Raw genomic sequence first — 23,524 nt, 5'->3', positions numbered from 1 at the left:
ATACACATCAATAAGTCTTAATTTTAGAGTGATAGAAAAAAGAAATAAAATAAATAAAAATAAGAAACAACAACCCTCTTCAACCTTTAACGTCCCAAAGACACAACTCTAAAATTTTTGGACTTAGTTTCACAAACGGTGTTTGCAAATGATACATATTACATCAAACCACGTATCACAATAGATTTTAAGAAATAGTGGTATTTATTAAGTAAAACTTATATTAAAAATAGATAAATTTTACCACAAAGTGACTGCCAAATAAATTGTGCTGCTAAAATTTTAGTAACCGGCTCCCACCTTGGTGAACACTAGAGATGCACCGAATTTTCAGTAATTATTCCTATTCCACATATTCGGCATAGTTTTATGTTGACTTCAAAACATGAATCATATTTACAATAAACATATTCTTCACTATTCCCGCACATGTCACTTACTTACCTAAATAAATTAGAGATAGATTTATGCAAAAAAGTACACTTAACGGCTTTAAGTTTTTTACTTTATGTATGGATATCAATCAAATGAAGTAATTATTGTAATCATGTAAAAATTCAATCTTGGAAATGGGATGGTATCAAAATTATTATTTGTATTTTTAAAATGTCAAAAATATATATTCTACAGATCTAGTGATCCAAAAAAAAATTATAATGATTGTTGTTACAGTTTGATACATTTATAGCAAAAGGTTTTTCCTTTTCATTCAGAAAATAGTTTAATTACATAATCAATATATATTTTGCACTATTGTATTATATTATGTTGATGTAAATAATTTTTATTTTATCGATCTGAGCCCCACAGTTTGAAGTTAATTTTTATATTTTCGCTTGTGTAATTGACAAATCATGCCTGCCGCAAGTCACATTAAAAAAAAAGAAACAACCCGTAGCCAACGTGTTGTTCAATATAGAAGAGAAAAAGAAGAATTTCAGCAATGACTAAAGAGATTGGAACTGCATACCAGTACTCGTACTAGTTTATGTAAATTAGACTTACAAACCACTGAGAAACCGCAAGAGTCCCTAGTGGGAAAAAATTATAAAAAAATATGTTAATAAATAAAACAGGTTAAAATAGAGGTGGGACATTTTATGGGGTGTTAATACACAAAGTTAATACTACAAAATCAATTAAAAAATAAAATAAGAAAGCTAATAATGCAACATCACAAAATGTAAGCCTCTGCATACCCATACTCCAGGAATAAAAAATAAAGCATATTTTTTTAAAAATAAAAACGTTTTACATACTTTTATCCTTACCGTCTTTCTCAAGTAATTTTAGCAGTCTTTCCCTCGCTACTTTTCGGAGTTCTACTCTTCCTAACTCTTGCAGTAAAATAGCAGAGTTGAGAAGTGCCTGTTCATGATCAGGATCGAACTCCAGCGCCTTATCTAGGTACGCCAGGGCTTGGGAGGCTTTCCCTTGCTCTAGGAATACAACCCCCAGCTGGAATGCACAATACAATATAAAGCATACAAGATTAGGATACAAAGTTGATTACGATATTTTAATAAGGTTGACGTATTTTGAATTTTTAATAATCTAAACAATCGTAAAAAAAATATTCTACCTTAAAAAAAAAGAAAAGTTTCCAATACATATTTCATTCTATAGCCATTTTAAATTAATGTGTAATTTCTGATAAAATTGTTCATTTGTACACTTTACTTATGCTTTTTAAAAAATATATTAGAACTGACAGTTGGTTGATTCTAAATGTAGAGTTCAATTTTAATATATTAATCGGAAACATGAAAAAAGCTAAATTTGTAAACACCACTAAATATTATACTTAATGTGCGAAACATGCACATTTGCACTCTAGATCATTTTCAAACACTGAAAGAGTGAAATATTGCACGCAACGTGTAATTATTAGGTTTTTTAACAAGTTAACATAAATTTTTGAATATTTAAATATTAACACAAAGTGACTGAAAAAAGTTTACAATATGTATAAGAAAAATAGACTTACATTATAATAAATATCTGGGTTATTGCTATCATACAACAGAGCTCTTTCGTAAACTTCTTGAGCCTCTTTAGTACGATTTAATTTGATGAGGATATCTCCTCTGTTGATATACGCTTGAGTATAATCAGCTCTCATGCTGATAGCTTGTCGGTACAGGAGGTCTGCCTCCTCCAACCTCGTCGTGTTGCGAGATATCAGATTAGCCAAGTTTAAGAAAACATTCAGATGATTAGGTGCTATTCTCGCTTGGTACGACTCTCCCGGTTTTGCTTTCGGTAGCAGAGATTTTGCTCGAAGATACGCTTCCTCAGCTTCCTTAAACATCTGGAGATGATTGTAAGTTCTACCGACATTTATATGGGCGCCGACATCATCTTGTTGCACACTCACGGCTTTGTTGAAGTATTGGAGAGCTTCGGAGTATTTCCCTTCCGCTTCCAAGGCGTGCCCGACATTATTGAAGAGTTTTGCATTTCTTTGGTTCACCTTTAGACCTGACATAAAGATGGTGTATTCTGATTCCCAATCCCAATTGCGAAGATATGTTTTGGTGCCATGAACAACGAGTAAGAGGCCGACGAGGGCGCAGGCTATCTTTTTACTTTTCTTTTCGGCTAAAACTTGGCAACCATAAGCGACCAGCATACAGAATCCCATAGATGGCATGTAGAGAACTCGTTCAGCGACAACAAATCCTACTGGGAAAAAGAGATTCGAAGCCGGCAAGAATGGTAATACCAGCAGAGCGAGACCCTGAAAAAATATTTTAAAAATGAAGACATGACAATCAACCAGCATTAATTCAAATTGAAAAGATTACGTTTTTAATTTAAGTTTTACCTTATAATTACCACTATTTCTTAAATCTATTGTGACATGTGTTTTGATGCATTCCGCATCATTTTCAAACACTGTATGTGAAGCGAAGTCTAAATTTTAGAGTTGTGTCCTTGGAAGGTTGAAGGTTGAAGAGGGGGTAGGAGCTATTTCTTATTTTTATTTATTTATTATTTTTTCTCAGTGGGAACATAGACAATAGGGGGGAGGCTTAAGTCACAGAAATAGTGGTATTTACTAAGTAAAACTTAAATTAAAAATGGATAGATTTTACCAAAAAGTGACAGAATCAATTAGTGAAAAGATTATATCAATAAATCTTTTCCATATTAAATTTAATGTTTTTTTTTTTAAAGGCGTATGTATCAATTTATAAAAATGTAAAACAGAAACCACTACTTTTTCCTTTATTCTTAGAATAATTGAGAAAATGTAAATTTGTTTTTACCATGAACAGGACCGTGGCATGTTGTCTGGATTGGGTGCGGCAGGCGCAGATGACCAAAGCGAATACGGCGGTGTAGGCCAAGATGGTGCTGAGGTTCCGAGGGTCGAACCAGCTCTCCACCAAGGGAACTGTGCCCATGGTCCAGTCGCAGCACAGCTCACTCGGGAGGGCTAGGAGCCACAAGTTCACCGACACGAGGTAGTTGTAGGTTAGCTGGCGAGCTGGACTTGCGGCCACGGATGCCGGGTTGTCAAACCTGAAAAGTAATGAGGAATTTGAGTTATTCATTTTTTATTTTTTTATTTAATGCATGTACATAGTTATGCAGAAGGCAACAAGAGATTGAAAGTCAAATATGTAAAATATTGAACTCAAACATACCTACTTGAATCTCTTATTTTATCTTATAATTTCTTGAATGCTTTCCGCAGATACTTTGTGGCACATTTTATAAACTTGAAAAAATTATATAACTTTGTGGCACATTTTATAAACATTAAAAATGAAATAACTTTGTTATAACCACTATTTTATTAATACAATTTAACCTACCGATTTCAACAAGAACCTTGTCAACATCAGGATTTATATGAATTCAAAAACATTAAAATGGAATGTGTGGAACATTCTTGGACAAGGTTGTTGTTGAAACTGGTAGGTTAAATTAAATTGTATTAATAAAAAAGTGGTTATAACAAAGTTATTTCATATAATAAAGTATCTTATATTATTGATAAAACTCTTTCACTAGCATTATGATAATACACATTGTCATTGTTTTTTTAAGACAAACGACCTTTTTTGAGTATAAATCGTGCATGTTTTGTTTGAAATGTCCTTCATTCATTGATCCATTGAAAGGCAATTTCGAACATTTCTTAATTTCGCAAGTAATGATATTTTCAGTTCAGTTAACAATTTAATGGAATATGGAGGAAAAAAAGGTTAAATATCACTACATTTTTTTGACACTAAGATTGTTAATTCTTTTGGAGATATTTTTATGCTTTACGAATACCTCACTCGTTCTCGAGTATTTTACAGCTTCGTGTTGTATTCCAATGTCTGTTTTAAGTTGACAACTGACACCTTAGCGAGTAGATCAAACTCTTAACAAAGTTCCTGTATTTATCGTACATCAAAATTAGTCAACGATGGGAAGTTTGAAATGTTCTACTCGACATTGTCAGCACAGAGATCGCTTACATTGTAAGTCGACATTAATATTGTGTTGTGTCCCTATTGTCATATAATTTGTCTTTGATTTGAGCTTTGATCTTTCCCTTTTCCTCTTTATCTCCCTCCCGTCCCTCTTCCAGGTATTTTCACTAACTTACAAATATGACATTTTGTAACTGGAATGGTACAAATACATGTTTTGTGTTACTCGTTAATGTTAATGAATTTATGTAACTGTTCTATTGAAAGCTGTCCCACCGCATGCCCAGATCTTATGCAGAAGCAACTAGGCTTCCTGACAGATCTGCTTTTGGTAAGCAATTTTTTTTGTTGAACTAAGTTGCGAACATTATTTAAAATGTGAAACAATATAAAATTGGACGGGAGGGTCCGATAACCTTGCGGGAAACCCACCTGGCACAGCGCAGGTGAAAACTTGTGCACCCTCGAGTTAAGCTTAGACTGTGATGTTCTCTGCGTTAATCTAACCATGATGTTTGTGTGAAAGCACTAAAATAAAGAATTGATGTATCTGTTCTGTTTAATTTCCAAATAAAATAAAATAAAATAAAGTCGAAGGACTCACCTCGTGAATACGGGCAGCTGGGCCCCCATGATGTGTAGGCGCGCCAGCAGCAGGGCCAGCGTGGCACCGCCCAGGGCGGCCACGCGGCGCCCGGCCTCGCCTGCGCCGCCGCCGCCCTTGCCCGCGCTCGCCGCCCAGCCGCGCACGGCGCCGCCCGCCTCCCACACGCGGACCTGCACGGAGAACAGACAAACCTCCATCAATCAAATATGCCGGCGCTACGCGAGAACGAAATGAGACGTATTTACTTAGCAGCTTCGTAGCCGAAACGGGAAACTGGCTAGTTTGGTGTTTTTAAAAAACTAGGTACGGTATTGAATTTCGTTCAGATTTTCTTAATATTTTGGACGTCTCTGCAGGGTAGGTGGTTTGGGCGTTTAGCGCTGTTTATATGTATGTTAGCGCTGTTCATTTCTGGAGCGGTCTAAGTAATATATACACTTCAATCTTTATAAAATTAAACAACTTTGTTTTAACCACTTTTTTATTAATACAATTTAACCTACCAGTTTCGACAAGAACCTTGTCATCATCAGGGTTTATTAAATTCTAAAACATTAAAAACATTGAAATACTCTCACCAAAAACTTCCACACACTCCGTATAAAATCCTTTTACGGAGTGTGTGGAAGTTTTTGGTGAGAGTATTTTAATGTTTTAGAATTTAATAAACCCTGATGATGGCAAGGTTCTTGTCGAAACCGGTAGGTTAAATTGTATAATGAAAAAGTGGTTAAAACAAAGTTGTTTAATTTTATAAAGTTTATAAAATGTGCCACAAAGTATCTGCGGAAAACATTCAAGAAAATATCAATTTAATATTTATTCGATGTATTGCATAGAATTAGTATGGGATGGATGAAGCTCCGATCCGTCACGGGAGTCCTTTGTGACTCAAAAATGCCAGCCAAGCTTAAGGGAACAGTATACCAAACAATTGTCTGACCCGCACTACTCTTTGGCTCCGAATGCTGGACGATGTACAGCACCTACTTTAGGCAACTAGAAACTGCTGAAATCCGAATGCTTAGATGGTCAGCTGTAGTGTCCCTTAGAGATAAAATAAAGAGTTCACGCTCTCTTCACAGTCTCGAGATGGAATCAAAACAATAAGTTGGAAATAGTAGCCTTGATCTGGAAATCTACCGATCAAAAAAAAACATTAACTATGTTAATATTGTCAAACAACATAATCGATTCGTTGTGTAACTTTGTTTTCGTCTTGCATCATTTCTCATCGTCAGAAGATGCCTTTCTGTACATATACGTAACTCTGTTTTCGCAAATATGGATTAGGTTACTTAACTAAGACGTGCTATGTACTCGTATGTAGGCATACTGAATGTAAAGAAAGGTAGAAGAGTTCAGAGACCATTTTGAGCGGCAGTAAAGAGTATAATAATTTTGATTACTGCAAAGCTCCGAGAGTTGAGGTGGTAATGTACCGGGGGTTATTCGAAGGCTACGCAAACATTGAGAAAGGGTTTCACCCTTTTGACCTCACTTCCGGGAATACAATTTAGGCACAAAGCTTGTAATAGCTTTGGGTAAGACAAAAGTTAATTTATTAAATGTTGTACAATTTATATCCCGGCCAACCACGATCTTGACCCTTACAAAGTTCGACGTTTTACAACGGAAGATACAGCTAACCCAATTTATTACGATGCTGCGAATAATGCTTCACTGGTTAATATTGTTTGAACAGGAAATTATATTACATAGTCAGTGAGATTGCGACACGAACTACCTAAAATCATTTCAACGCCAGTCTAAAAATAGTTCACAAAAAGCCTTTGTGAATTATTTTTAGACTGCCATTGAAATTAATGTAAGGAACATTTATAGCTCAAATTTTGGGGAGGCCTCCGGCATAAACGCGACTACCTGGTTCTGGGCTATGGTGTGAGTACTTTATCTTCCGGTATTATTTGGTGATTTTCCGTCAGCTGCCCGAAAACCCTTTCGGTATGGGTTTTCTGTCAGAATATCAAAGTACCTACAGTTAACATTTTCATTGACATGCGGTGTTGCGATGTCACCGGGTGATTTTAATTCATTTAAATGGTTGATTAATACGGACAAATGAAAACAGCGATAGCGTTGCCACGTTGGCAATACAGACAATATCCGTTGGTCTGAATTTTCACACACGCATTTCGTGTCAGGTCTTAGAGGGGTCATGGAAAAAAGTTAATGAAGGTTTCCAGCACGAGATAAAAGTACACTGTAGATACTAATTGAAATTCAATGTAAAAGTTCATATAAATCCGATCAAAATACAGTAAGACCTCGCTTAACGTTGTTTCGGTATTGCGCAGCTGTATTGGGATTTCTCAAAATCGCATGTGGTTTTGGTATTCTCCGAAATCGCGCACGATTACTATACAAAAATTTTGAAACTCCTACTAAGCCGGGTGTTTGTATTATACTTGTATTTCACCGAATTATCTTGAAGCATTACAGATATTTTAGTATAACACATCAAAAACGGAACCGTGTTCATATATTATATTGTACGTATCTCTGAAAGTCACGATTAAGATGTGCTAACGGACATGATATAATAATAGCGGAGAACTGAATGCAGAAAGCTTACCTTTTGCGCAACAAAAAGTTCGTAAACAGCGCAGACTCCTGTCACCGTAATCCCCTGCTCCTTGCAAAGCATCGCCGCGGCCACACACAGCATAGTGAGGCCGAGGTACCTCCAACCTGCAATGAAAATATTTTACGAATTGATAAAAAATAAGCAGGAATAAAATAGTATTTTTTAAATCAATAAAACGCATAGGAATATTGCAATAGGGAAGGAGAACACAACGTGTCAACAATAATAGTGATAATTTCGTAATTTACTAAATAGAGCCTTTGAATTTTGGCATTTTATAATTTTGCCAATAGTTGTATTCCTTCAAAAGAATAATAATTGTAAGGAATGTGGATATGTTGGTGACACAATGGTGACAACTACAAAGCAGCTATCGTGGAGATCCCCACATAGTAAGTCAAGAGGCATTCTAGATTAGTTTCTCCTAGAAACCAGTCACTCACTTACAGCTAACTTATATTCAAAATAAACCGAAGTCAAATAACTAGCAATATTTTACAGATAATCTTCCACCACGTTACCACATTAAAATAATAAATCAAGAAAAAATATTAGAGTAAAACAATTCGATATAAAATTAAGTTCAAATAATTTTTCTAAATCCTGCGTTGAGTGCGTGTATTTCTGATAATGCTGTCCTGAGTAAACAGATCGGACAGCGTCTAAAATCTAAGCATTAAGAAGGCTCAATCCTTTCTATCTGTAAACATCAACAAAACTCATCTGGAATAAGGTGCGTGAGCAAATATTTTCCGACCAAAACCGCCCCTTGGCGGTGCAATGACCGGTTATAATGGCAGATGAAAGCACAGGGAGGAGGAAGTTTCGCGAGATGAGTTAAGGTGATGGCTCCGTTGGAGGGGCAATCTCTGAATGGTGTCCTTAGGGAGGAGAGACGGGACTGAGGAAGGAACGTTTCCATACTTTACAAGTGGAATAAGCTTTTGAAAGCGTTAAGACAGTTGCGCAAGTGTCTAAATATTCAGCAGTAAACTTAATGCTCGTACGTACGTTTATGACAAAGACAACTCGAATAATGAGAATGATAATAAATCGCAAACAAAAGGAAACATTGGCATGATAAATAATAGCACAACCCCGATAAAAGAGGACAAGGACCAAATAAATATAATTCATCTCAATAATCGGTAATAAAAATTGTTAAACTGTTATGTAAAATTTATAGTTCAGTCACTAAATTAGTTGGAGGGCCGTGATAGTAAAAAACAAAACGCCATATCAGTTTTAAACAAAAACACATTTATAAAGGTTTTTGTATTAGACAAAGATTTCGATTTTTAGTGAAGATTAACTGTTTTTTTAAAAAATAATTTGTTATTCATTTAATACATACTCCAGAATATGGATTTGATCACGATTTATTTATCAACAAAAAAAAAGACAAATCACGATCGGTATGTTCAAAGATCGGATTATGGCGTTCTATTATCTCTGCCTACCCCTGCGGAGAAGCGGCGTCATAGTTGGTAAGTCAAATATCAGATCGGAAAAGCGGCATTTACTCTACGAAATAACACGACTAAAATATTACATAAAATACGTGCTTTAGTTTCCAAAAGTATTTTAACTTCAAATAAATGAAAAGGTAAGAATGAAAAGTAAAATATACGTAATTGAAATATTTCTTCAACCTTTATCTGTACACATATGGTGCACAGGGCACCACATCAGATCATCCCGGTTTTAACTTGGACGTCAACTACACGTAGGCAAAGTCCTGTGGCCAAGATCTAAGAGAGATATTACTTTTAAACTGCATCTTCCCATATCATAAAATTGCAAAATAAATCTTAATATAAACATCATTCGTAAATATATACAATAAATACTAACCTAAAAAATAAATTAACCAGCTGCCTGACATATATAAAATAGAGCCCAGTCAGGGATCCAAAATGAATGGACTGAAAAAAACACTCTATGGAAAGATAGTTCTGTTAGTGTTTAGTTATATTTTCTCATTTTTTCCTTTAAACATGCTTCTTACCTAACATTTTTATATGTTTATTTACTATACCTTTTATGGCTATTTTATTTATGTTACATTTCGTCCTGTGTTTTCTTATTTTTTACTTTCCTATTCATTTTTCAGTGTTGTTAACCTTAATCCTATGTCCCAAAATGAGTAATGGAAATTCTCCTCGGGAATATTATACACGTATGTGACTTATGTATGTAATATAAAATACCATATACTATAAATCACATACAAAAAGTAACAACGAAAATAAATCGAAATATACTCGAGTGGTTCCAAGTGTATGGATACTCGTGTACCCAGTGCGAGTAGGTAGCGTCTAGTAATAAGCAAGTACGCCTGAAGTGAAATCGCACCAAGTTCCCTCGAGGGAGGTGAAACCGTCGGTATGTTTCAGTCGATTAACACAAAACTGTTGGTATCCAGCATCCACAGATACTCGAGAGACTCGGCCTGGTGATCCTGCAGGAAAATGTGACTACATATACATAGAGATAAAATAGCACGGAATGAAAATGCGTTTTTTTTTTATAATGACGCTAATTCCCACTGCTAGTATTCTAATGGCGGCCGTAATTGAATCGGTTATTTCGAAATTCCCTATCCGATAAGTGGACTATGTACATATTTTGATTTACTTAATTTGATTTACTTTAAATAAAAGGCAATGGTGGTGTAATGGTAAGCAAAGTAAGGTGTGCAGGGTTAAAATAAATATGAGTTATTTTACAGTCCAATATTTATTAAATATTACCCTGGACTGGTCCCTGAAGCGCAGGAGTGATCACCTTGCCTACATGTAAGTAACGATCAAGATAACACTGCGTTAATATCATCCGTTGCCGTATGCACAATTGAGTGCGAATAAGGGTTAGAAGAAAATAAAACGAAAAGAAATGAAGAAAATTGTATGATACCCCGTTATGATTTACATATAATAATATTTAAAAATAGGGTGAAATTGGCATTAACACTCAGTTAGGAAGAAGGATGGGAATGGATGGAATGAGAAATTTATCACAAAATCCCAAATCAATTAAAAATACAACTTTCAGTATGTTTTTGTTGGTTGAAAGATATTGTATATACTCGTAAATTCTACGCGAGAAATTTAATAAATAAATAAGTAAAGAAGGTATTAAATCCTTCGAGTTTTATGTAAAAATGGGCAATAGTAAATAGTACTTATCCGAGATTACTCATTTTTGTGTATGTCGGAAGTAGGGTGGGTTTAAAATGAAAAATAGTGCGAATTGAGGGAATTGGCTGGAGGTTATAATTACACAGTGCGTAATACGCAACACGCCAGGCAGCCGTTCTGAACGAACGAATACGCGACTATTATTCCGAATATATAAATTATTCGTTAAATCAAAAAAGTCACGGAATTCCGCCAAATAATTTTTCATTTTGGCAAAGAATCTCGCCCTACTTAGGCTGCTCCGCTACGCACCGGGAACGGGGAGATGAAAACACAGAAGAGAGGTGTAAATATAAATTAATGCGATGGAAAACACGTTAACTATGTAGAGGAGGTGGCGGGCTATACTTTATACGGTTTCGGAATATTCTACACAAATAAAAACATTACGTCGGAAAATATTTCTTCCGCCTTTGACTTAGCTCATATTGTAAAACAAATGTCGGAAAAGGAAAATACAGAATTTTCACGATAATATTATTGTTGTGCCTATCTTTATAAGGGTTTTATACATAATTTTTAGCATTATATAGAGTACTATATATTTTCTGTAATTTTTAAGCATGTGAAGCTGTACGCTTTTAGTAATTAGAAGTATTATATTTTTGACATAATCATAATAAAATATTTATTTGTTATTAATGGATAATTATGTTATTAAGTTTCACCGAATTATTGTCGTTTATGCAGTTGTTTATCTATGTCATATGTATCACTGATAGAATATGTTTAACCAAAAGTATTATAATACAAAAGTTTTATATTTTTGACATAATCATCCATTAATAACAAAAAATCATTTGATATTAATGGATGATAACATAATTATATTTCACCGATTTCTTATCGTTTATGCAATTGATCATCTATGTCATGTGTTACAAATAGCACCTGTTTTACTAGAGGATAAAGAAACTCAATTTTCCATTACCTGTTCGAAGAGTAACCCTGAATTCGAATGAAAAAATACATACAACTATACCGAAGTATGCACCTACATAATATCAAGTCAGTTTATTCCATAAAATGATTATTATATGACGTAAACTTATACAAAGAGCTCTTCATTTTACAACAAATTATTTATAGCTTAAAAGGAAAATTCCTTTAGGAATACCAAACATCAATAGCGTGGAAACATCTCTAAATAACAATCTGATATTTCGCAGCGCCAACATTGTGTATTTTACGAACACCCTCGGCAATTTCCAGCCCGCAAACTGGCCGAAAAAGCATATTACCGATTTTCAATTGAAGACAAACAATCTGCCGATGCGCGACGTTCGCAAATATTATCAGCGGAAACGACGAAGGGAACAATGTGACATCGGAGTTGCCTTCGCCGTTGCAAAGTGGCGGGAAAAAATAAAAACAATATGGCGCCGAGGCGGGAATCTCCATCATGCTAGGAGACGTTCGTAAATGAAACGTTTTTACGACGTTGGGACAACTTTCCCGAGAAGAAGAGCAAGCTGCACAAAGGGGTGCAATTTGTTTCTCGTATAAGGCCCTATGTTTTCTTAGCTTTGCTGCAAACGTCGGTTCGAATTTGAAATAAGGTATGATTATCGGATCTACCCTAAATGTTGCAGATTTCCTTTGTATTAAAATAATAAAAAAAATATACATTTGAAGCAATAACTTTGTGATTTTCCATTTCATAATTAAAATATAACTTTATTTTTAAAATCACTTTAAAACAGTGATTGTAAAACGAAAATATATTTCAATTATAAAAAAATATTAATGATTTTCTTTTGCGGAATTTGCTTGTCGAAAAACAGCATTATAGTAACAAATTTTATAGATTTATTAACTTTTCGAAAAACAGTAATATAGTGATAAATTTCATGGATACTGTGTGTCGATTTTTTAATAGGGGACTTTTCAGTTCCCATTCTTAATATTCTTATCATATGCCCTTGCAATGGCAGCTGAAATGTCGGCTATTAAAAGAATCGACACCCAATAACATATATCATATGAAACAATTAAAGTACAAGTATTCCAGTTGTAATCCGAATAAATAAAACCGAACTTTTCGGAACCTCGATTTGGAGTACTTCCGTTCGAAAAAAACGAATGTGTGCGGGTACAAATTTTGTGTGGGTTTCGTGCATTTCGAATTTGGTAAACTGACATACAAGTATGCTGAGAGCATTATGTGTAGAGGTGAACGGATGGAACGCAATGAAAAAATATAATTAACGAATTCAAAAGCGGTGTGACGAGACTCCGTCGCGTACAGCGCAATCTTTATTTCATATTATTTTCAAAATGATTGTTCAGCATTTTAAATATGCATAGATAGAATAAAAGGTCCAGACAGACAGAAAAAAACTCGAATGACTGTCTCGGTTCACTGGCAAATACAAAACTTTATTAAAACGTTTACACGAGTACCGTTAGTATTTGCTCATTTTAAAATTTATGTGATACGATAGAATTTTCGTCAGTGCCAGACTGTAATATTGTCTATAGTTATGGGAATATATTTAAACCTCAAAAATTAAACGATTTACAATCATCGAACGTCAGAAAGTCCTAAATATCCAACCATTTATATCACATACCTATTTACATGGGGTTTAATGTATCTACATAATACATAATATAAAAAACTGAGAGTATGAATAAAACGAAAAGATAAGGAGATTAGTAAGCATTTATATTATTGTATGTTATATTTATGCACATACCACCAATGGAATAATAAAAATGATGAGTTTTGATTTGAAAAAAATACACGTACCTCGAATTCAAACCAGTTTGGTTATTGTTATTTAAATAAAATAAAAAACTTGTATAACAAATCGTTTATGCCACATTCAGACTCACATCATGTTAGATAAATATGAACCGACAAAATAAATATATGAAAACATTTATAGAATAAAATAACAACTATGTAACTTTTTCCACATTAATTTTATTTGACCAGCAACCGGGTTTCGTCGTAACCGACATCATAAGACTCCTATGAGCCTAAACAAAATTTTATGTTATATACACAACAAGCCAGGAGCTGAAAACCATGATTTTATATAATTTTTCTTACAAAATGAATTTAAATTGAATGAGTTTAAGTATTGTATTAAAATAATAATTACTTGTAAGGTATTGTAAAGGTTTTAGGCATGATTTGATATAACTAACTAACTAACCATCACGCCGCTTCCCCGCAGGGGTAGGCAGAGAGAATAGAACGCCACACCACTCTGTCTTGCAAACATTCTTCGCCTCTTCCACGTTCATGCATCTCCTCATATGTACATACCCGCCGATTGTTACGACTCCTAACCTGACCAATTTCAAGTATTTGGCATACCTGATCGTGCCATGTTTTTTTCGGTCTTCCTCTGTAATATTGCATGATTTGATATAATTCTATAAAATGCAGTTCCACCAAGAAATGTCAGTACAAAACTTAAATCTAATGAAAACATTTATGTATTCGAATGAGAATAAAAACAGATGATATTCAAAATCTCCGAGATCCTAAACCGTTTCGTGTCATTTCCATTTATGCCGCGGAGTGGATAAAGTGATCTTGGCACGGAGGATTGCTCCGCTCCTAGACAAACGAGAGTAATTTGGTATTCCGCGAGATGTCCCCAAACATGGAAACATGATAAGACAGATGTGATGGCGGTAGACAAAGGCCAGCGCCACTCTATCGGGGGCAGATAATTGTAATGTTTTCGCGGGAAACTTCCGCTCAAAGGGGAGACGGCGGACGAATAATGTCGGGGAAGATTGGAGGGCGGAGGATCTCCAGAATTTCTACAAATTGAACCCGAGTACCAGTAAGAAAATCCACGAAAATTTAATTGAGAATATGATATTTACAGCAAAGTTGTAAGGTCTAAAATATTTCTTTTTACAAAATAGGGATTCGCAAGGTTTGAGTTACAAGGGTTGTATTTAAAAGAAGTTTTTGCAAAAAAAGATACCACGTAGAGATAAAAACCATCAGTTGGTCAGTATAGTACATTCGATTGGAATGAAAAAAATATAATCACAAGAAAGAGGGTGGAAATACCTAAAAATGGATGAAATTTTACAGTGAGAAAGAAAAACTATCTATCATTTTTGTGTAATAATAATAATTATGAATTATAAAGTATAAAAAAAACATTAATTTATATAGTTTTGCCCTCGGAACTGCAAGATAAATGAAGGCATATAGACAGTAACGGAGTTTCAGGGAAAACCGCACAACTTTTCGGCGTTTGTCTACGTGATGTCACCATTTGTCATAATTGCCGTGATATATTTCCTCTTCCGGAGATATGTTTTTATTCCGCACAAGAAACGGAAGTCTTTCAGCTTAAGTGCTGACGGAGTGGAAGGGGATTTCACACGGGGAGAATAAAGATTAAAGCTCCTAAATATGCGTCTTGTTTGCTTTGCGGTCGTATACTCGTACAATACGGGGTGTGTATTATACTCGTCTTGCGATGTCACCGCGCGAGACAAGATGGTTGAACAAGGAGGCCGGATAGTCCGACATATTCGGACGGGATGGAGCTAAAAACAAACAATGTTATTTACCGCCTACAAAGTAGGGTTTTCATTTCCGGTTGAACTGACCGCCCGTCGTAAAGGGATCGCGTAATTCGTTAATTATTTATGTAGTCAGCGAGAAAAAATATACCGAGGGAATATAAAATATTTTACCCCGTTAAACGTATTTACGGAACACGTAACTCTATAAGTGTGTGTGTACCAAAATAAGATGAAATAGGATGAGTTCTTTGGAAAACAAGAGGCGTTGTTTTATATGCTAATACGCGTGGGAAAATGTTGAATTTTTAATGCTTCGAAATCGAACTGGAAGATTGATTGCCTCTGTTGTCCAGCGAATATTTTCCAATTTACGACACACGTTTCATCTTATGTGCGGTTTGGTCGTCAAAAATAAAAACTAGATTCATTAGAACGGAATTCAATATAAATGATAAAACACCGAAATTTCTGATATAAAAAAAACAATGTAGTACTGATATCTGTGATAAGAAATATTTACGTATGTATTATATAAATTTTTGTAGTATGAGTCTCTGCTGGCCTTATTCAGTTCGGGGAAAACAAATTGGAAGAAAAAAGAATCAGACCGATTAAAAGGACAGAGCTAGATATAGGGGTGGTGGGACCAGCCATGTTATCAGGGATATCCGATAAGGCTGGATCAAGGCCAAGTTTTCCAATCTCAGCAACTTTGGACTGTCTGCCTCAACTAACGTGTCGCGTTCGTAGATTCCTGGACTCCTGGCTGCTGAACCTCCTATCTAGAATCTGGGTAAGTACAAGGCAATATATGAAATACTTGGAATATGTTTATTTATGAACAAAAAAAAACTTAAATTCAATATTACCTGCGAAATATACATAAGTATATACACACACACACACATATATATATATATATATATATATATATATATATATATATATATATATATATATATATATATATCTATATATATATATATATATATATATATATATATATATATATATATATATATATATTATATATACATATGTATATATATATATATATATATATATATATATATATATATATATATATATATATATATATATATATATATATATATATATATATATATATATATATATATATATATATATATGTATATATACACACACAAATATTTCGTAGATAATATGATGTATGATATATATTATTGGCGTAAATAAAAAATATTCTAGATTATATGTTTTCATGATACAAAATAATGCTTAGTACGTTTCAAATATTTTTTAAATCACAAAATGGTTATTCACAAGAAAACAATAAATCAATCGGTACACGAATATATCAAAAGGAATTGAATTTTTCGATTAAATCCGACTCGACAAAAATACAAAGGTTAAATTGGAAACAAACTAAGTCAGCTGTCTCTTTGTAATTTAGAACCATTTAGAATCAACTGAATGGCCCGGAAAAAATGCCTTTCGTAAATGCGTATGTACGGTTGGCTATTGAAGAAGATTAATAAAGGATTTGGGACATTTTCTACATATCCCAGAAACATTAGTGTCAGTAGGACTCGGCTACCCAAACACATTATCAGAGAAAACAATCCGACGTTCGTTTTTAAATGATCTGAAAATCCTCTCCTTCAGATAGGAGATCTGGGCTGGCTGAATGAGTCGGGGGCATTAAATGAACAAAGGGATTAAGCCACGGGACAGTTTTAATCTGAAGGAATTATCGCCTTTTTATGTGTTAGCACGCACACCCCGCACGACGGGATCCTACGATCGCTGATTGCTATCCAAACGTGGGAAAACATCAGAACGTATAACGTTTCCAGTGACATTGAAAGATTTATTAGATTTAAAGTAATTAGAAAAATGTTGCAGAGGGGCGTAGATTTAGAGCTTTTATTAAGGCAGCCCTCAATCACTGCTTGGCACCTCGGCATTCTAGAAATTCAGTGCGCGAATCTACGTACATAATACGTGCCGGACCTCTCCTACCACTCCCAATAATAAACTACAATCCCAACGCGTGGGGGCCAGACAGATTGGTCCGTGTGAAATTACATTATTCATGATGCTCGTAATAGGCATGCGGAGTTATGCTGATCATAATATTGTGCTATATATTCATTTGCATAATTATAATATTTGGTTTAACACGTCAGTATTTTAAACAATTATATAGTTGAAACACACAACATAAAACAAATCGGACATTTTAGGTAAATGTACATATGAAAAATTATTATTATAATTAATTTCGTAACTGTTTTTTTTGTTATCTGTTCTTACAAAATATCGTAAAATAAAATATCTCGCAGCACATAACAATAGGAGCAAAAAAATTGTATTGTATTAAAGAAGGTATTAATAATACCAAATAAAAGCAAGTTTTCATCGTGACAAGTCCCAAAGAAGTACGGAGTTTTCAATAACAAACCTCGATCGAATGTCCGCCCCATTACGCGATGCTTTCTTCCACCAGCCCTAAACAGTCCCACCGTGGTGTGGGAGAAATACTTACCGAACTGATGACCAAAGTTTAATGAAAGTCGAATTAAAATAAAAGTTATACCGATGTTTGCAAACTTCCCGGTTATATCGAGACTTCTGTATAGAAAAGAACACGAACAGAATTAAACAAATCGGTCCAGTGAACCGTAAACAACTTTAACGACTAAATCCCTTCCCACACCTCCGCCCTCGCCGCCCCTCGTAGACGCAACTGAATAATAAGTCAGCACTAAAAACTATTGTTGCTTTGCCAAATTTGTATTATATGTAAATTTCGAATCGACCAAATGTTTCAAACATACAAGTTTATTAACTTTGAAAGGGAAGAATAAGCGTAACGACACAAGTAATGCGCATTTTTCTTAATTTGTGCTTTATAAACCGTGACAGCCATAAAAACTAAACAATTTATAGTTATATTATGGAAGAAGTTAAGAAGAAACATAAAATATACACAAAATAATAAAACATACCGGGGATGAAGGATGATTTTCCAGAAGTGCTTCAAAGCGGATATAGAGACAAACTAATTATGCAGAACACGGAAACTAAGTGTATTAATCCCATTTATATGTATATTTGAATAAATATTTAGCTAAAAATGAACTCCAAACGAAAGAACTTTAAATAACCATTAAGTACGATCGTAAATGTCAAGATTATATTTATGTTTTCCAGATATCCATATAACGTACATACATGTTACATGATGAATGAAGACGATTAAAATACACGTCTAAACTAATGTTCGTAGATAGGACAAAACGAGAGTCGAGAAACGATCGATGAGGAGTAGATAAGCGACTTGTTCACAATAGCAGGAATGGCAATCGAATCCTCATTAACGAGTCATTACACGTGACGGAGAAAAATGGCCGCTGTTCCATATAGGCCATGATTTGAATAGAGATAACTCACGTTCTCCCAAGAATACAACATTTCTACCACCCGCAAGTACTATGGTAGAGCAGAGAGAAGAAATCTGTGAACAGAGCCAGGAGATTAAAAGTTACGATACCGAGCTCCAACGTTTAGCTTTTCTGGGGGAATTTTTTCGATCTTATCGTTGCCAATACGGGTTGAGTTTTCGAGGGAAGTTAGAATGATTGAAACGTATTTAAAGGTATTATATAGCGGGAGGCGACGTACAAATCGATTACAATAAAAGGTTCAAAGCTTTCAAGAAGATTACGTGGCTGTTTTCGAAAAACGTTTTCATTAATGCCCTCCTCGCATACACAGGAATGATTCAATGGACTTTTGCTGATATTTTTTTACTTTTCATCAGCGGTATTACACTGCTGAATGGCAAAAATATTGTATATATGTATATACAATTTCGACGGGAGAGGAGGTAAAAGCTTTTTTCAATTTTGTATTTTTTTAAAACACGTCCAAATCCTCTGTTTTATGAAAATATAAAAAGAGGTGTTTCCTTAATATTTAAAACAGAGATAACCGTGGGGAAAAATCAAGCAATAAATAAAAAATTACTTAGTGGGATATCGCCAGATTCTTTAACATGGAAAAGTTTTAAAGGAATTGTGATCACTCCTAAGAAAATCGTCGTATTTTTCAGTAATCGGATAAAGAAATTAACTGCCGAGAAACTTCAGGTAAAAGATACCGTTGGCTCGTGTTTGACCATAGCTAGATTTTCTTAAGAAACGGAAATTTCCAATCCCTTTCCCAGTACATTATTTAAATAACCTTTCTCGTTAGCGTTTGAGTAAAAGAAAAATAAATTTTTAATGAACGTGGGTAGAGAAAGTTAGTGTAATACAAAAAGAACGGAATGATCCATTTATCATACACGAGACTTGTAAATGGATAAACGGGCACGGAGTTTTAATAGCTTCAACTAGTACTGAACATAATCGTTTGTCAGGTTCTAGAGGAATATAATTTAGCGTAATACAATTATATCGTATTAAAACACCCCTCCCGTAGGTAGTACAGCAATACAGTAGATATTACTAGGAGATAGGTATTTCTGCACCGCAAATATTGGTTGAAACAGTAACTTGAAAAATTATGTAACATAATAGATAATTTAACATGTAAAATAATTGTTGTAAATAAAGTGGATGAATATTATACACGCATAAGTGCGCGACATGTGAGTATACTTATTTTTTTTTTATAAAAGTACCTACAAGGTTAAAAAGGAAAATCCATCACACGAATAACATTTAAAATATGAAAAGTACCTACCATTTACATATTTATATTCGCATGGTTTACTTTTTATAATATAATTTAATATTTTCGTATTGGCATTTGTCTAAATTTTCAAAACATATGTACAGGGCTCGAAGCCCTGACAATTTATCTAACTGGGACCTTCTACGTTAAGATGGTAAATTTGGTTGCATCAGGGTCATAATATAAAAGAAGATTTTTTAGTGGAATTGGTTCGAACCAACACAATAATTTAATTGAGAAAGTTACATGAAGTATAAATCGTAAATATAAAAAAAAAGAATAGTGCATATGTGTTTAAAAAAAAGAGTTGGTCCTATGGAAAATAAGATCTAAAAAACTGTAAACAGAAAAGCCGTCGGAAAATCATTTAGAGGTCCAAAGTGTCAATTTATTGCAGACATCAGTGCTGGAACCGACTAGCTTCAAATTAGGCTTTGTGGAAATTCTCGTAAACAAAAAAAAACACGCGGGATAATGGTCTACGGTCCGTCTATCTTGTAGGAGAAAAATGTGAGAAAAGAGAATGTTCTATTGTAAAGGGCAATATTTGACATATAAACTAGGATGAATTTCACAACCAGACGTGATTCCGTCTGACACTCTCGAGCCAGAAGAATAAACCAGGAATATTCTCCGAATAAAGCACATACTATTATTCCGTATCCCATCAGTCAACAAAGAGGAGAGTGATTTTTCATTTGCAGCCGTTAGTCGCAAAGTTGCAAATCTTAAATAACAATACTAGTTTTGGCGACAGTGTGAATAAAGCTTAAGCATAAAATAATAAAAGATTATGTTTCACAATGCGAGATACAGCTAGTAAATAAATGAGAATGAAATATTGAGAAGTTGTATAGGAACATGTATTTCACAATTTGTGTGCGTGTAAGATGGAAATAAGAAGCATAAGAAGAAGGAGAAGAAGCCCAAAAAGTTTTTTTTTTAATATGGCAGAAAATTATCGTAAAATGAGTTTATTTAACACTTTTATTAAAATGTAGTGAAAAATTCTTAATCAAAATTTTTATGCAATTTGGGAACAAAAAGTTGAAAAGGGTAATTGTTTCAGCCTAACTGATTGATTCCACTTCTTCATTAAGTACCCTGTCTAGTGTCCTTGGGCATTGGCGATCAGCATGGCGAAAGTCCTACGACTCGTGGACAACAGCTCCTGGACTCGTCCAATTCTAGTCCAGTCGCGAACATTTCAAAGTTAAAACATTTGCTTTTTGCCAAGACCACGTCTTTCTTCTATCTTACCTCTGAGAATAAGCCAAAGTACTTAGTAATTCTCACTCGTACTACGTGACCAAGATATGGTACCTTTAGGCAATTGATTCAAAATATTGCAGAGAAAAAACTTTTTGTGTCATAAACTAATACACAACTTTATCTTATTATATTATAAAAATATTTTTTCATTATTTATTTTTTGATTTATTGACACTTTTATCGAATGTTTTGTAAAATAATATTTGTAGCGTGATGTGGAATATTTTTACAATATTAAACAAAGCTAGATACCCACCTAACCTAAAAAATAACAGACGAGAGTCAAAAATAAAGTTACTACTTCAGTATAGGGTGGGTAATACCGCATTGCTATTCTTACCAACAGATCGGAATACTCAGGGGTGTTTAGCATGAAAGGAGGAAAATAGGAAATGAAGTGAGGAAAATTGTACATGGATGGTATAGGACAGGTGAAGTACGAAGAGTGGAAGTTCAATTTCAAGAAAGTGTTGTGTAAGTGAAGTAACGGTTCTATTGCATAGTAGATCACAAGAAAATAATTGAAAACTCGCGATATCATATTTTCAATAAAATTAAAAATGATATTGATATTTCATTTTATACGTATTTCTAAATATTGCTAAATTATGATCGATTATTATAATTAAAAATAATGAAATTAGATTTGAAGAATATGTAAAATCGAAGGGGAATAAAAACATAAGCAGATATTCTTATTTGAGGGCTGTTCAGTTTCCAGGAAATTTTACTAAGGCAAGTCAAATTCTAGCAAATTGATTATAATCCTCCCAAAGAAAATATTTCAAAAGAGTGTCCAATTATTTCAACAAAACGTAAAGCGCATTGAGATGGGCTTAATAATTTCAATGCAGTATTCCCTTTAACCGTGGGTAATCAAGTTTATGTAATTATATAGCAGTATCTTATGCGCCACTAAAAGAGGACATAATAATACAAGAAAAAAACAAGATACTCTATTACAAATCCAACTGAAATCACAAAATATAAAATAAAATAAAATAAAGTTGTGCATAGGGAATTAATCACATATTCAAATAAAAATAAATAATGCATTTTTTAAATAGAGGCACAATCAAATGGAACTAATTTAATTTAATAATTAGAAAGAGAGTGACGAGTGAAGAAATCGATGAGTAAACTTGTGTTACCCTCCTGATCTGCTGCTCTCCTGGTAACGTGGAGAGATTTACCCCCCAGGGTAGAGGAAAGGAAAGAATACTAGGGACCGAGTGTAGAATGTACACCTACTTGCGGGTAGCATTTTCTAGGAAAGAATATTGAGATTGATGTTCTCACGATCGTGCAGTAGTCGTAGAGAATCGATGGAAAGAAAAGAAAAAAAGGGTAAAAAGTCTTTTGGAATGTCACCTAACAAATGTTTTCTTTTTTATTCAAGTCATTTTACAACGTTGTTATTTGAAAATGGTACCCTGTTTTATGCCGAAAAATTAAAGTTACATATTACAGTTTATTACAAGTATGATATCTACTGTGCCTACTAGAACTATAAAATATTAGAATATTGAAAAAGAAAAAAATGACAACACCCATAAATATCATAACGGTTATAAATTGTCATCTTTAAAATATCTGTATAATACATATATTTTTTATATCGAGCAAAAGTTGAAATCAGTGTGCAATGGAGAAAACCGTGTATATTTATGAGTATATATGAAATTAGTATATTTCAATTAATGAAGTACCTTATTATATTAATACGGAGAACGATTAAACCCATATTAAAAAACATACTGGTTAAGACGAAGCGACGCTTAAGTATGTATACTTGTATTTTAATTGAGATTTATCGCTATAAATAATGAAGTTTTACACACACTATTTATTTGAATATTAAATAACAAAAATTAACAACTGCTTTTGGTTACCATGCAAAAAAACGGTTAAAATTTTCAGTTCGATGAAATAAGAAAGAATGGATCGAATAAAAATATATATTGTGATCCAAGAAGTGCATCAAAGCAGGCGGTAAATAGGCAATATGATATGGTCAATGATTCCGGTATAAATTTATTTGGAATTAATATAGTCAAAAGGTCAATCATTCCAGAGAAACGGGTAAAGTTCACAGGCGGGGAAATGGCTATTGGAATTTGATTGCAAATACGACATTTAAATGCCAATCCCGACTGGTTAAAATATTATC

At 33.9% G+C, this 23,524-nt stretch overlaps 1 protein-coding gene across 2 annotated transcripts in view; it reads right to left on the bottom strand.

Annotated features, from left to right (window-relative positions):
- Nucleotides 1-23,524, bottom strand: part of Tmtc3 (Transmembrane O-mannosyltransferase targeting cadherins 3) — a 216,022-nt gene that overhangs the window by 2,939 nt on the left and 189,559 nt on the right. Inside the window, exons 5-9 of one of the 2 annotated variants that reach the window (XM_088270039.1) lie at nucleotides 7,637-7,752; nucleotides 5,038-5,210; nucleotides 3,273-3,528; nucleotides 1,988-2,740; nucleotides 1,260-1,458 (exon numbers count right to left, since the gene is read on the bottom strand). In XM_088270039.1, the coding sequence (XP_088126165.1) occupies nucleotides 1,260-1,458; nucleotides 1,988-2,740; nucleotides 3,273-3,528; nucleotides 5,038-5,210; nucleotides 7,637-7,752 (1,497 nt within the window). The remainder of the gene's footprint in view (nucleotides 1-1,259; nucleotides 1,459-1,987; nucleotides 2,741-3,272; nucleotides 3,529-5,037; nucleotides 5,211-7,636; nucleotides 7,753-23,524) is intronic. The other variant, XM_088270040.1, reaches the window with a different exon arrangement.

The sequence above is a fragment of the Brachycentrus maculatus genome, unplaced genomic scaffold (genome assembly GCF_059751285.1).
Source record: "Brachycentrus maculatus isolate JH-2025_06_01 unplaced genomic scaffold, ASM5975128v1 h1tg000370l, whole genome shotgun sequence".
Taxonomy (NCBI): domain Eukaryota; kingdom Metazoa; phylum Arthropoda; class Insecta; order Trichoptera; family Brachycentridae; genus Brachycentrus; species Brachycentrus maculatus.
This window is presented reverse-complemented; position numbering and strand designations above follow the sequence as displayed.